At 53.4% G+C, this 12,859-nt stretch overlaps 1 protein-coding gene across 1 annotated transcript in view; it reads right to left on the bottom strand.

Annotated features, from left to right (window-relative positions):
* Positions 1 to 12,859, bottom strand: part of RNF213 (ring finger protein 213) — a gene marked incomplete at its 5' end in the record, with an annotated part of 40,773 nt that overhangs the window by 16,679 nt on the left and 11,235 nt on the right. The window contains 15 exon segments of the mRNA XM_057386838.1: positions 9 to 171; positions 551 to 686; positions 987 to 1,134; positions 1,790 to 1,872; positions 2,456 to 2,578; positions 2,935 to 3,053; positions 3,479 to 3,574; positions 3,853 to 3,989; positions 4,725 to 8,315; positions 8,977 to 9,129; positions 9,487 to 9,680; positions 10,116 to 11,256; positions 11,649 to 11,810; positions 11,911 to 12,051; positions 12,579 to 12,796. Of these exon segments, the coding sequence (XP_057242821.1) occupies positions 9 to 171; positions 551 to 686; positions 987 to 1,134; positions 1,790 to 1,872; positions 2,456 to 2,578; positions 2,935 to 3,053; positions 3,479 to 3,574; positions 3,853 to 3,989; positions 4,725 to 8,315; positions 8,977 to 9,129; positions 9,487 to 9,680; positions 10,116 to 11,256; positions 11,649 to 11,810; positions 11,911 to 12,051; positions 12,579 to 12,796 (6,605 nt within the window).

Genomic DNA, 12,859 nt, shown 5'->3' on the forward strand with positions numbered 1-12,859 from the left:
GGAAGGACACTCAGGAATTTGGTGTCACTGAAGATGAACATCCACAGGTTTGTCACCCACTGTGCTGWGGGCCTGGCCAGCAGCTCCAGGTTGCCATTCCTGTCGATGACAGCAATCAGGAGAGCCAGGAATGGGGTGATCACCTTCTGCACTCGCTTCCACAGAGTGTGCCTTTGGGGAGAAAGAGATGCACAAACCCAGAGGGAATGTGAGCAACAGCACCAGCAAAACAGGAGGTGACTGTCCTGAAAAACTGCTGACATTTGCACGTGACAGAATCCTAATCCTGCCTTTATGGGCTAAAACACTACCAAAATGCCCCTCCTGCACTTCTCCCATTCCTGGCTCAGCTGGAATCCCACTGTTCCTGTCTGAGTGCAGCCCCTCAGCCCTAATTCCCCCTCCCCCTGGAGAGGCCAAATTTGCCTTCAGAGGGTTTCCAGCACAGACTGGAGAGTGACACTGCAAACATTCAGGTGACACAAAGGCTGGCTCAGGTGACACTCGCAGGCTCCTCCAGGAAGGTGACAAGGCAGGGCTGTGTCCTCACCTGAAGGTACCTGCCTCCTGCAGAGCACTCAGGTTGGAAGCCTCCCGAAGCACCCAATTTTTGGGGTGAAGAGAGTTCTCTTCTTGCTTCTTCAACAGGCTGGAGAGACGAGCCTTGGTTATCTTCAGGAAAGAGGCTACAAAACAACAGAGAAATTGCATTTCCTCTTCTATTAGCTTGGACCCAGACATCCCACCAAGTACAAAATTTGACTGTTTTGTTGTTTCAATAATCAGTCAACTGGGAAAAGAACAGCCAGCACAGCCAGGGAAAAAAAAAAACCAAAAAACAAAAACCACTTGGACTGCAGGAAAAGCCCTCCATCAACAGCCTGGAGCATGGGCACACACACAATTGGGAGATTCTCCTTGTCCACACCACAGCAAGGAGCTGGTGGTGCCCAGATGCCCAGGGACACCCCCCCTGCAGCACGCACCTTTCAGCTCATCCTCTTTGGAAAAAAGGCCAAGGAGAATCTTAATTCTCCTCCTGCTTCGACTCAGGTCTTGGTTCTGGTCCCGCAGCATCCCCACAGCACTCTGCACACAGGTCCTCAGCAGCACAGTGGTGTCCAGGATCTCACCCTGCCCAGGAAAATGAGGTCACTTTGTTCACAGTGACAGCCCTGTCCCTCTGAAAGGGGTGACAGTGCTCCCCAAAAAGGGCCTGCTCCCCAAAATCCCTGATCCCAGCTTTGCTCATCCCTAAAACTCTCAGTTCTTGTGCTGTCGAGCACATGAGGCAACTTTTGTGGCCTTTTCCAACACAACATTTGTACTGAGGTAAGATCCCTGCAGGGGAAAGAATCAGAAGTGAAAATAATCCATGTGACCAGGGAAAAACTGCCCTTCCTGGGGAATGTCCCCACATTCCAGATGAGGCTGTCAGGGGCACACAGAGCAGAGGGAATGTGCCACATSCTCAGGCAGCTCCAGCACACACCTCAGGACACACAGCTCCCAGCTCCAGGGGAAAAAATGAAATAGAAATTCTTAAAGCTGAAAATCAGAAGAATGAAATTACTAAGGAATTACAGGTCCTTAGAATGGTTTATTTCTKTAGTGATGCTGATTTTGACTGGGCAGTGAGGAGGAGGAATTTCTGTCTCATCAATAACATTCAGGATGCAAACACTGCCAATGGGTTTCAAGTGAAGGGGAATACAAAATGCACTTATGGATGACAGAGCAGAGAGCCACACTGAGAGCTGAGAGGCAAACAAATGTATTCTGAACTGACCTCACAGTGCTCTGCTCCTGGCTCTGGTGTGTCAACCTCCATCTCTTCCTCCTGTGCCTCTCCATTCGCAGGCAGAGCTGCAGCTAAGGTGCAGAATTTTTATTAGAAAGCAGCAGTACACTCCTGCAGCAGTCAGATGAGAGTTTATTTTAGCAATTGCGTCCAGAGCAGCAGAACATCTGTCAGAGATCCATTAGCACCTGCAGGAGTAGCTGAGATTCAAACACAGCCACAGCTGCTCGGGCTGTCAGGGGTTCACACAGCAAGAATGGAAGAAATGTGGCATTGAGATAATTCCTTAAGCTCTCCCTGACTCCTGTCAGGCAGTGTGGAGAAAGGAAAACAAGYAGRAKGAAGCTGAGGGGAARGACAGACCCYTRTCAGGGGTCTCTGCTGCCTCCTGTRCTGGGACASAGCACTCAGGCTGCTGAGCAGTGCCAACACCACATTTCWGTCAAAAGACAAAGGCAAAACTACCAAACTAACTTGCTCTATGACCTGAAGTTGTAATAATGAATTAAATACAAATACAAGTTGGGAGCCATGCAGTGACCCCCCCAAAAACCAGGCACTGAGCAGGGAAAGTCATCAGATCCATCGTGCCAGAATCAGCTCCTGCAGTGGCAAATGTGGCAGCACAGCTCCCCTTCTCCCAGCACAGCTCACCTTTGGGCTCAGCTGCATCCTCAGAGAACACCTGGCTGATGGTGAGGTTCTGCAGGGCTGTCAAATCAGAGATCATGTCCTTGGATCTGCGGAGGTCGTCTATGTGCACTGASTGCCACAGCCCTGCAGGCACACAACAGCCAGAAATCACTGCCAGTCTGCAGCTCGTTATTCCTGAAGAGCTTCCCAAAAATTACCTGCCAGCACCTCTGGGTTTACACTCAGAATTCACTCTCAGCTCTTGCTGGAGGAAGGGAAAGCATAATGCACTCAGAACCTGCTGCTGCAAATGTCCCTGCCAGACAAGGACCGAGGTTTTGAGGTTCTCAGAAGCCCCCAGAGCCAGAGGAACCAGAACACATCAGGAGAGCAGCTCTGACAACCCACAGGACACCCTGAGTCCAGATTTTCAGCGTTCAAAGGAACAGTGAGTGAGAGAAATGACTGAGGAGTGAGGAGGGACAGATGGGCACACCCACCTCCATGGAATCCCACGTAGGACGTTCCTCCTTCCACCCTGGAAAGCTTCATGATGAAGTAAACAAAGACAGACGCTTCTCCCAGGTCCAGCTTGTTGATCTCGTTCACAACGGTGTACCTGCAACAAAGAGGAGATGCTGCTGGCACAGCAAAGGCACACAGAGCTTTGTGGCCACACATCCTTCCTCAGAGAGGACACATTTCCTCTCCACTGACTCCCAACCCTTCCTCCCAGCTCTGGTGCTGAGCTGCCACCTCCAGCTGTGCCCTGAATCACCCCAAGACCCTCAGCTCTTCAGGACTTTTGCAGCCAGTGGCCAGAATTCACACTTCAAACGGGATTATGTGCTCATTTGACCCAGCTTCGTTTATTCTGGCTTGGTCTATGGATGATTATTTGAAATAGAATTAGTGMATTTAGATTCATTCTGCTACAGAACAAAGGACTGCACATTCCTGAGTGTGAGAACCCCAAACAGCACCAAAAACCAAACATGGTGAGGAGTGGCCAGGCAGAAGTGAGCCAGTTCACACCCRACTCACTTGGCTGAGGCGATGAGCTGGCCATCCTGAGAGCCATCTTCAAAGTCTGTCTGAATAATGAGGACTTTATTTCCTGAGCTGGAATCCAGGAAATCCCTGAAGAGCAAAAAAGAGATTTTAACAGAAGTCACTAAGTGTAGAGAGCAACCATTAAATACCACAGAACCAATCACAACCATCAAATACCACAGAACCAGTGACACCACATGAGCTTTGGAATCACCAAACACCATCTCTCTCATGTGATGGAGCTGATAATGTTTGTCCCAAATCAGCCCACTGCCAGCACAGCCTCCCTTTTCCATATGTGCTACTCCAAATGCTCTGCCCACACACCTTCCATTCCAAGCAGCAAAACACAGCCCCAGACTCACCGAATGCCCCTCAGGAAGGAGTACTCGGTGTCAAACTGCTGCAGGAACAGGATTTGGAGCCTTTGGRCCTGGCCCTGCACCTCCCTCTCCAGGCAGGCGGCATCAGCACTGGTGAGCAGCCGKGAGAAGGTGGTGACCTGGGGGAAAAGGGACTGACCTGTGCTCCCAGCCTGCTGCAGAGTGGGGTGCACCCCAAAATCAGCGTTCATTTACCCCAGCCTCCCTGCAGAGCTGGATGAACCCCAAAATCAGCATTCATTTACCCCAGCCTGCTGCAGAGCAGGATGCATCCCAAAATCATCATTCATTAACCTGCTGCAGAATGGGATGCACCCCAAAATCAGTGTTCATTTACCCCAGCCTGCTGCAGAGCTGGACTGCACCCCAAAATCATTGTTCATTTACCCCAGCCTGCCGTAGAGCTGGACTGCACCCCAAAATCAGCCTTCATTAACCCAGCCTGCTGCAGAGCTGGACTGCACCCCAAAATCAGCATTCATTAACCTGCTGCAGAACGGGATGCACCCCAAAATCAGTGTTCATTTACCCCAGCCTGCTGCAGCACCCCAAAATCAGTGTTCATTTACCCCAGCCTGTTGCAGCACCCCAAAATCAGCGTTCATTTACCCCAGCCTGCTGCAGAGCTGGACTGCACCCCAAAATCAGTGTTCATTTACCCCAGCCTGCTACAGAGCTGGACTGCACCCCAAAATCATTGTTCATTTACCCCAGCCTGCTGCAGAGCTGGACTGCACCCCAAAATCAGCGTTCATTTACCCCAGCCTGCTGCAGCACCCCAAAATCCGCGTTCAGTGCCCCTGGTGCAGCCTGGCAGAGCCGGTGCCCCTCGGCCGGGCTGTGCCCACGCTCACCTCGGTGAAGGCGCTCCGGGGTGCTGCCCCTTGGCACACGTGGGCACGGAGGAAGTCGGCGAAGGACGTGTGCTGCTGCTGCCTGAAGTAGACGTGTGCCAGCGAGTGCGCGGTGAACGCCCCCGGCGCGTGGCACAGGCGGATGACGGCGTCGGGGGTGGCACAGTTGAGCAGCGCCAGGCGCGCCCACTCGGTGACACGGGCCAGCAGCTCGGCGGGGACACAAGCCGGCCGCAGCAGCTCCGTGCCCTGCAGCACCAGCGAGGCGCAGGTGTTGGCGTGGTAGCCCACGAAGGCGTCGGCCGGCCCGTAGCGCTGCTGGCCCACGAAGTGTTCCTCCGTGCTGACCGCCGCGAAATCGCGCACCCAGCGCTGCAGCTCCCGCACCGCCTCCCTCTGCCCCACGTCCAGCACCGTGCTGATGTCCAGGTAGTGCTTCTCCAGCCGGTTGATCAGCGGGATGGGGAAGTGCTTGTACACCACGTCCTTCTCCTCGATGACGATCAGGCGGAATTTGGGGTGCACCCGGCACTTGACGCGGTGCGTGCCCAGCCCCAGATCCACGTACTTCTGCCCGGCCAGGTACACGTAGTACTGGTTGAGGGCGTCGTAGAGGCTCTCGTAGAGGTTCTGCAAGTTGAGGAGMACGACCATCTGGCCGGTTTCCATGCAGACCTTCACTCGGTTGATGTTCCTGCATATCTGGGTGTATTCTTGGTCCTTAGGAAAACTGGAGCCGAAGATGATTTCTGGCTGTTGGCGGGCRGTGAAAAAAGCCTGCTGGAGGATCTGCAGCGCCGCGTAGTTCTCGGTCAACACRAGCAGGTACCTGCAGTCCCCGTCCTCAGCACTGCTGTAGATGTTCTGTCGGATCAGCTCAATCCTGCTGATGTCGTGAGCATGTATCTCTCCTTTTTCTAGCAGCTTGGAGGTGAATATTTCCAAGGCGTTGACGTCATCTTTGCCACCGAAGTTACGGAGAACCACTTCAGCGATGTCCTGAGGTGTGGGCTCACTTTTGGAGCTCTTAGCCAAGGCAAAAAACATCTTKATGAGGCTGTAGTAGTCACGCAGGCCAAAGAACTCCCTGTCTTGGGCCTTACAAATATTTTCATATGCATCAGCAAAGTGATGGAAATACTGCTCGACCTTCTGYAGAGCCCCTCGTGCCGAGCAGCAAATGCCCTTGGCGCTCTCGATGAGCTCCTCTCTGCTGGGGTCCCCACGGGACACAAAGATGCCTCGGTTCATCTTAGCRGGGTCCAAAGCCCAGTTGGAAATCCCGATGAAGCCAACCTTTTTGTGGGGAAGAGGAACATCATCTATGCAGCCATCCTCCAAGAGCGGATGCAAAGTCTTCAAGGGCATTTTGGGAGAGTCTTCTGCCAGCCCAATCTCATCCAAAACCACCACTGACACATACTCCTCCAAGTTCTTCCCCTCCTGGAATCGAGCACAGTGCTTGAAAGTGCCTATGATTCCCTCTGGAGTGGAGAGGGGGCTGCACTGAAAAGACACGAGATGGATCTGCTTCAGGTCCTTGAATAGATCAGAATGAGCTGCTTGGCCTTGCATAGCATCAGCCACGATGGTTTTTGCAAGGGATTTGGAGCTCCCAGGCTTCCCGACGAGAAARAGAGGGATTTTCAGCTCAATACAGATGACCATCATAAAGACATTTTCCTTCAAGGCCAAGTTCCTTGCTATGGTATCCCGGAGTGGCACCCCGCTCAGGAATAAGTCCTGCATCAGGGAGATTTCTTCCAAAATCTTTTTCTGGCTATCATAAGGCTTTGGAAGGACCTGGCTGATGGCATTCCTGTACGGCTCCTTCCTTTCCAGGGACGCGTGGTAGCAGACCCCGACCGCCAGCACCAAGGACCAGATAACGCCGTTTCTGTCGCCGCTGCCCTTGGGAGCTTTYCTCTCGGCCAGGTACCTCTCCAGCTCCCTCAGCAGCAGCTGGCTGTGTTTGTAGAACCACTTGAACACCTCCATGCAGCGCTCCACGTCCCGCAGGCTGACGAAGCTGCACTCGTCGTCCCTCCGCCTCATGTACTGCTGGGAGGCAAAGAGCACCTCCGTGACCGTCCCCACCTCGTCCCTGGCCATGGGCAGCTGCTCGGCCACGCGCTGCACGATCTGCTGGATGTACATCTTCTCGGTGCGGTTGTTGAGCTGGCCGAAATCCCACACCAGCGGGATCATGCTGGGCGGGAGCGCGTGCACGCGGTACACGAGCTGTCTCAGCGGGATGGATCCCAGCTTCTCCCTGCTGTCGTCGGCTTTGACCCGGTAGCCCAGCCCGGCCAGCTCCAGGCGCTGGATCATCCTGTCCGTGTGTTTGCGGTAGGGGTTGCAGGCTGCGATGATCTGCAGGCCAGAGGCAGCAGCCAAAGGCTCTCCCTGCACCGTGCGGTCACACAGAACCTCCTTGATGCTGCTCACCGCCTCCGTCGTGTTGGCTTCGTCGAAAAAGAGGACCGTGTCCAAGTTGTGCTGCTCCTTGTTGGATTTAGCCAGGGCTTCTGCTTCCCTGATCCTGGCATAGATCATCTCTGCCGTGGTACCTCCGTGCACCTTGACCAGCTTCATGTTCTCCACCTCCACAAAGCTCCTGCGCAGCTGGCACAGGAACCTCACCAGGCGGGTTTTCCCRCAGCCCGTTTCTCCCATGATGACCACCGGGATGTTGCAGCGGAAGCGCATCTCGATGGCCAGGATTTTCAGCACRTTGTCCAAGGTGAGCTCGTACGTCTCGTCGGGGTCAAACACCCAGGGCAGCCCCAGCACCATGCAGAGCCTCTCGAGCTTCTCCTGGCGGGGCAGCTGATCGAAGGGCACGTTGAAGGGAACCCTCTGCAGGATCAAGCCTTGGTAGAGCTGGGCACTCATGATGTYCTGCTTGATGACGCTGCCATTCACAGGATTGATGGCATCGATGCGATTCCTGTTCTGCTGGAAATGGAAACCAATGAATGTCATGGAGACACGATCCTCGTTGAAAAACAGATAGGGGTGTGGCTCCGACTCCCACTTCTTCCGGATGCGGAAAGGAAGCAGATCCTCCTCCGCGACGTTGTCCAGGTGGCAGGATCGTCTTCCCGAACTTTGGTCAGAAATGTTCAGGGAGGGCGTCGCGAAATCCCGCGCCATTAAAATCATGAAGCCAACCACAAAGTTCTTGAAGCCGCGCAAGGTGTCCTGGACAAAGGCAGGGTTGCAGAAGACAGAAGCTTCGCAGTCTCTCAGCTGGACGTTGAGGAACCAGGTGAAGTTGCGGAGYTCTGCCCAGGAGGGATCCACAACACCACAGTGCAGGAGGAAAAGCTGCAGACATTCYGCAGGGCTGCCCTCCACCGAGAGAGCCTCGTACTGGAACGTGTCCAGGTCACAGCCCCGCTCAAACCTCTTCAGGTACTGGAAAGGCCTCTGGAAAGCCTCGCTGCAGAATTCCTCCTTGTCCATTCCTGGGTCCGAAACATCCCCAGAATGGTTCCCGAGTGTCTCCATTTCCAGCACTTCTTTCGGAGACTTGCATGTTATTTTAGGGAACACATCCAAGAAGTGATACTTCTGGCTTGCTGATGTCTGGAGAAGGGAAAAAGAAAAGAAAATGTCATCACAGAGCTGTAGCCTCAATCTTCATCAGTTTGGTTAATCTGYTCCTAACAGTCTTCTTGCCTAAAACCACAGAGCAACAGGAACCAGCCTTTTCTTTGTGCATCCTTTCTTCCACTTAAAGTGCACCAATGAATCCTATTCCCTCCTACATTTTCCCGTTTGGAACATGAGCCTGGCATCACCTCCAGCCCCTTCTAAGGGCTACTTCAAACAAAACTAAACCCAAGAAACTGTTGTGATTTATTCCAGTCACTTCTACACTGTTCTTACAGCTGCAAATAAATACTCCCCTGCTCTCAAACATGCAAATTAGCATGAGGGAGATCAGATTTTGCATTTTTATGTTTCCTATAAATTACAGTGGGCACAGTGAGGCTTGGACTAACAGTCTGTCAGAAATCACCAGCTCAGGGGAACCAGAAAAGCCTAATTTGCTGTCTGGTTTTAATGTCACTTTGTGCAACACCAGGGACACYGGTTTGCTATGGGATACAGCACAACCCGAACCAAACAGGGAATTCCTGTGCTGTGTCTATAGTTAGAGTCTCTACAACTCACCACAGCTATGTAMAAACACATGCAAAGTGACTGAGAAATTCCCAGAAAAGCAGCATTGATGGGTACGTACAGGTCTGGCTGCTTTCCTTGGCACTGGGGACACCTCCAGGATTTCAATGATGTACAGATGGCACTTCTGCCGTAGCCACATATTGCCATTATTGTCTGTCAGGTACTGCAAAACCAACAGCTTGAAGAGAAACTCTGCAACTCCACGCTGCACCTATCACAGGAAGAGATACAAAGGCATTTCCTCTTTATTTACCCATCACAACTTCACAGAATCACAGCACAGCTGAGGGTGGGAGRGCTCTCTGCTCAAAGCAATCCCAGCAAGAACAGGTTGCCCAGGGTCATGTTCAGTCAGGTTTTAATTTCTCCAAAGTTGGAGACTCTACAGCTTCCCCAGGCAACTGTTTCATGTTCCACCACCTCGATGGTATTTGTGTAACTTACACAACAATTAGAAAACACACACGAGAGAAATGGCTAATGGAGAAACAAGAGTTTTAAAGAAAGTTCCTGCCAAGGTGCACACAGGACTTGTGGGACAAGGAAGCTGTGGGAGGGATGCACTTACTGAGGAGGTGATATCGAAATGGAATATCATGGGYTTTGTCTGGTGTTCTCTCTTTAGGTAAGGCAGGAGAGCTTTTAGCACTTTGTCTTCATCCACTTCTGGTTCAATTAGTCTGATGGTTTTCAGAAGGTCTGTACAGTCAGGCTGCTCTTCTTGCAGTCTCTCATGCAGCCTCTTCACATACAGAGATTTCCCTGTTATAAAAAACAGCACAAGAATAAAGCCATCAGTATCAAATACATATCAAGACCATAACAGAAAGAAGCAAATAAAATGCTGAAGTACCCTATGCCCTAAAATATCTGAACCTTCCTAAAAGGCATTCCAGAAGAAAGTCTAAATGTGGTTTGAGCAGCTGGAGTCTGGAATCCAAGACTCTCTGTTGTTATTCACAAGGTTTGTTTTCCTTCCACTGCCTGAGAGAAGCTTCAATCTTCACTAGGCCCTGAATCTATTCTATTTTGTGCTTGTTTCTAAAGTCAAACCAGGGTACAAGGTGACTTCCAGCCTTCACCTCACTGCACTGACCAGTCTGAATAGATCTTTTAAACCAAAATACTTAAAGCTTGGCCACCAAACCTGACAAGGTAAGCCCCACTCTGGTTTTGAACTCCCATGTGCCATCTTACCCACKCCAGCCCTTTTGGAGGACACAATCCCAACACACATGTGCTCCTTGAACACGGACGCAGCCGAGTTGACAGGATGAGCCACTCGGAAGTGCTGCTGCAGGTACTGCTGGATCTCTGCTCGTGCCCTCTGGGGAATCATGTGCACTTTGTAGTGGCTGAAGGCAGAGGGGATGTAGCTGTTGTCCCGCTCGCAGTTGCACAGGATGATGAGGCGGTAGGAGCTGTTGTAGCGCTGCAGCTGCTGGAACAGCTCCTCTGCCCTGCAGCTGACGTCGTAGCTCAGCTCATCCGCGTAGAGCATGGTGTAAATCTTGTCCCCTGCGTGGCAGGGRATGAGGCACCGGCGCAGGAACAGCCCCACCTGCTCGGCGCTGGTCTGGGGGGTGCACAGCAGAACCTCGTCGAAGGTGGGCAGGGGCTGCTCGGGGCTGTTCATGTAAATGGCCAGGGCAGCGCTCAGCACCTCGCAGGGAGGGCAGCTGATGAGGTTGGGCTGGCCCACGCACAGCAGGTCCTGAGGGAAATCTCTGCTGACACGTTCCCTGCCTGCAGCAGCCAGGTTCTTGAGCCACACGCCCAGCGTGTCGATGTCCAGGCAGCGGGGCAGGAAGGAGCCCATGTTGCTCATGTAGCACTCCCAGATGCGCTCCAGCCGGGCACTCAGCTCCTTCTCCCCATCCAGCAGCACTTGGAAATCAGAACCAACCTTTGCAGAGCTGGCAGGCTCCTGGCTCTGCAGAACTGCCAGGAGCTCGTGCTCGCTGCAGCCACGGCTGAGGAAGGACAGCATCATGAGCGCTGCCTGGCTGGGCTGGCCCTGCCCCAGCTCCGAGCACAGGTACACCAGCTGCTCCGCGCTGTAGTAGTTGAGGTAGAAATGCTCGAAGCGCTTGGYGTACATGAAGCTTTTCCAGCTCTCCAGGAAACTCTCCATGGTCTTGCAGAGGGCTGGGAGCACAGCTGCCATATCCCCTTGTCCTTCCAGCACCGGGATGGCACCCAGGGAGAAGTCGATAAGAACACAGGATTCTCTTTCGGGTGAGCAATACACCTGGGCAAGCCAGGAGCGGAAAAGCATGTTCCCAGCTGAGTAAAGGTCTATAAAGGCCTGGGCAAGTCTCTGGACATTGGAAAAGACCTGTGTGAGGACAGAGGGGAGAGAAACAAACTAAGCTGGTTTCCAAGTTCCAGCCGTGAAACCACTGGAAAGACTTTCAGTGAGGAGAAAGTCTTTGGTTCCAAAGTGTGTCACAGGCACAGACTGCCTGTGACATTTTAACAGCAGCATCCCAATAAACCAAGCTTGCTATGGAAGAACAGTGAGGCTGCCAGGACAATCCCCAGTGCATGATAAGGATAAGGCCACCTGCCCATTGCTCTGTGTCCAGCTCAGCTGCACCTTCACAAGGAACCCAAGGCAGGAACACCCATGTGCCTGTGACCACCACCCCCAGCCAACCACAGCTGATACTCAAGGGAAAATCCAGCCCTGGCCCCAACACCAGCAACCCACTGGGCTTGGAATCTGACCTCAGAGAACCTCTCCACCTCCAGGCCTTGCTCYCCCTTGGCTGACATGAGCATCAGTTTGTTCTGCAGCTCGCGGAGCTCCGCCAGCGAGTACTTCCAGGAGGCATCGGCATCCCCCGAGCTCCCCGGCAGGGTGAAGCGCAGGACAGTGTCCAGGGAGACCTGCAGAGCACAGGGGTCAGTGTGGCTGGGCTGGGGCTGTGCCCGAGGCCAGGGCAGCACGGGCAGCAGTGCCCAGGAAGGAGGAGCTGACAGAGCTCACCTTCTGTCCATCAGCTGGGGCTCTGAGCACATAGACCCCTCTGCTGTTGATGGCAGCTGCCAGGGACAGCGAGGACAGCTCCACGGAGCCATGGCTCTCCTTCACTGTCTTCAGCCACTCCAGGTGCTGAGCTGAGGCACGCTGTGGGGAGGGGAGACACAGCCCTGCCCTGAGCGCCCCGAACTCCGGGGTTACGTCTGACCAGAACAAACACCTTGGGCAGGCACAAGGGCTTCAGGGGAGGGAGGAAGGAAGGAATAAGCACTGGCTGCAGCCTGGTCTTTCTGCACACTCTCCCTTACCCACTCCATGGGAGGCTGAACGGAGCCCACAGTGCTCCAACACCTCTTGCTACAAAAACACGCCCTGCTGCAAAAGGGTAAGAGCTCCCAGCCATCTGCCTTCCCCCTTCCATACCACCAAACCCTTGCATGAGCACCACATCACACTGGAAAGCCTCAGCAGCGCTCTGGAGAAGCCCTTGCTACACCAGTTACAGTTGCTGCAGTGAATTTTTGTGCCACAGAAACATCAGGTATTTTTCCTTCCATTACATCTCCTGTAAATCCCCATGCAGGTGCCATTTGCCCAGTGCAGCCCAACTTCCAGCCACGCCTGGAAGGCAGAAATGCAGGAGGATAGAGAGGCCCTGCTCCAGCAGAACTCACCAGTTTCTTGGGGAGGTTCTCATCGCTGTCCAGGGCTCGCCACAGCTTCTGCAAGCAGCACATGAAGTCCTCGAAGCCCGAGTCCGGGCGGAGCTCATAGAGCAGGGAGGAGTAGCCGTGCACRGTGTCATGGAAACAGGCCACCCTGTCCACATCCATGTCATTCTCCCCCGCCGAGATGGACGCCAGGTCAACAAACACCTTCAGCTCATTGATATCTGAAACGAGCAAAACACAGGAGAGAAGAACAATGAGGAGCTTGGACACCACCCCTCAGCACC

This window comes from Malurus melanocephalus, unplaced genomic scaffold (genome assembly GCF_030028575.1).
Source record: "Malurus melanocephalus ecotype Western Australia unplaced genomic scaffold, MMel_1.1 scaffold_1073, whole genome shotgun sequence".
In the NCBI taxonomy this organism is placed as follows: domain Eukaryota; kingdom Metazoa; phylum Chordata; class Aves; order Passeriformes; family Maluridae; genus Malurus; species Malurus melanocephalus.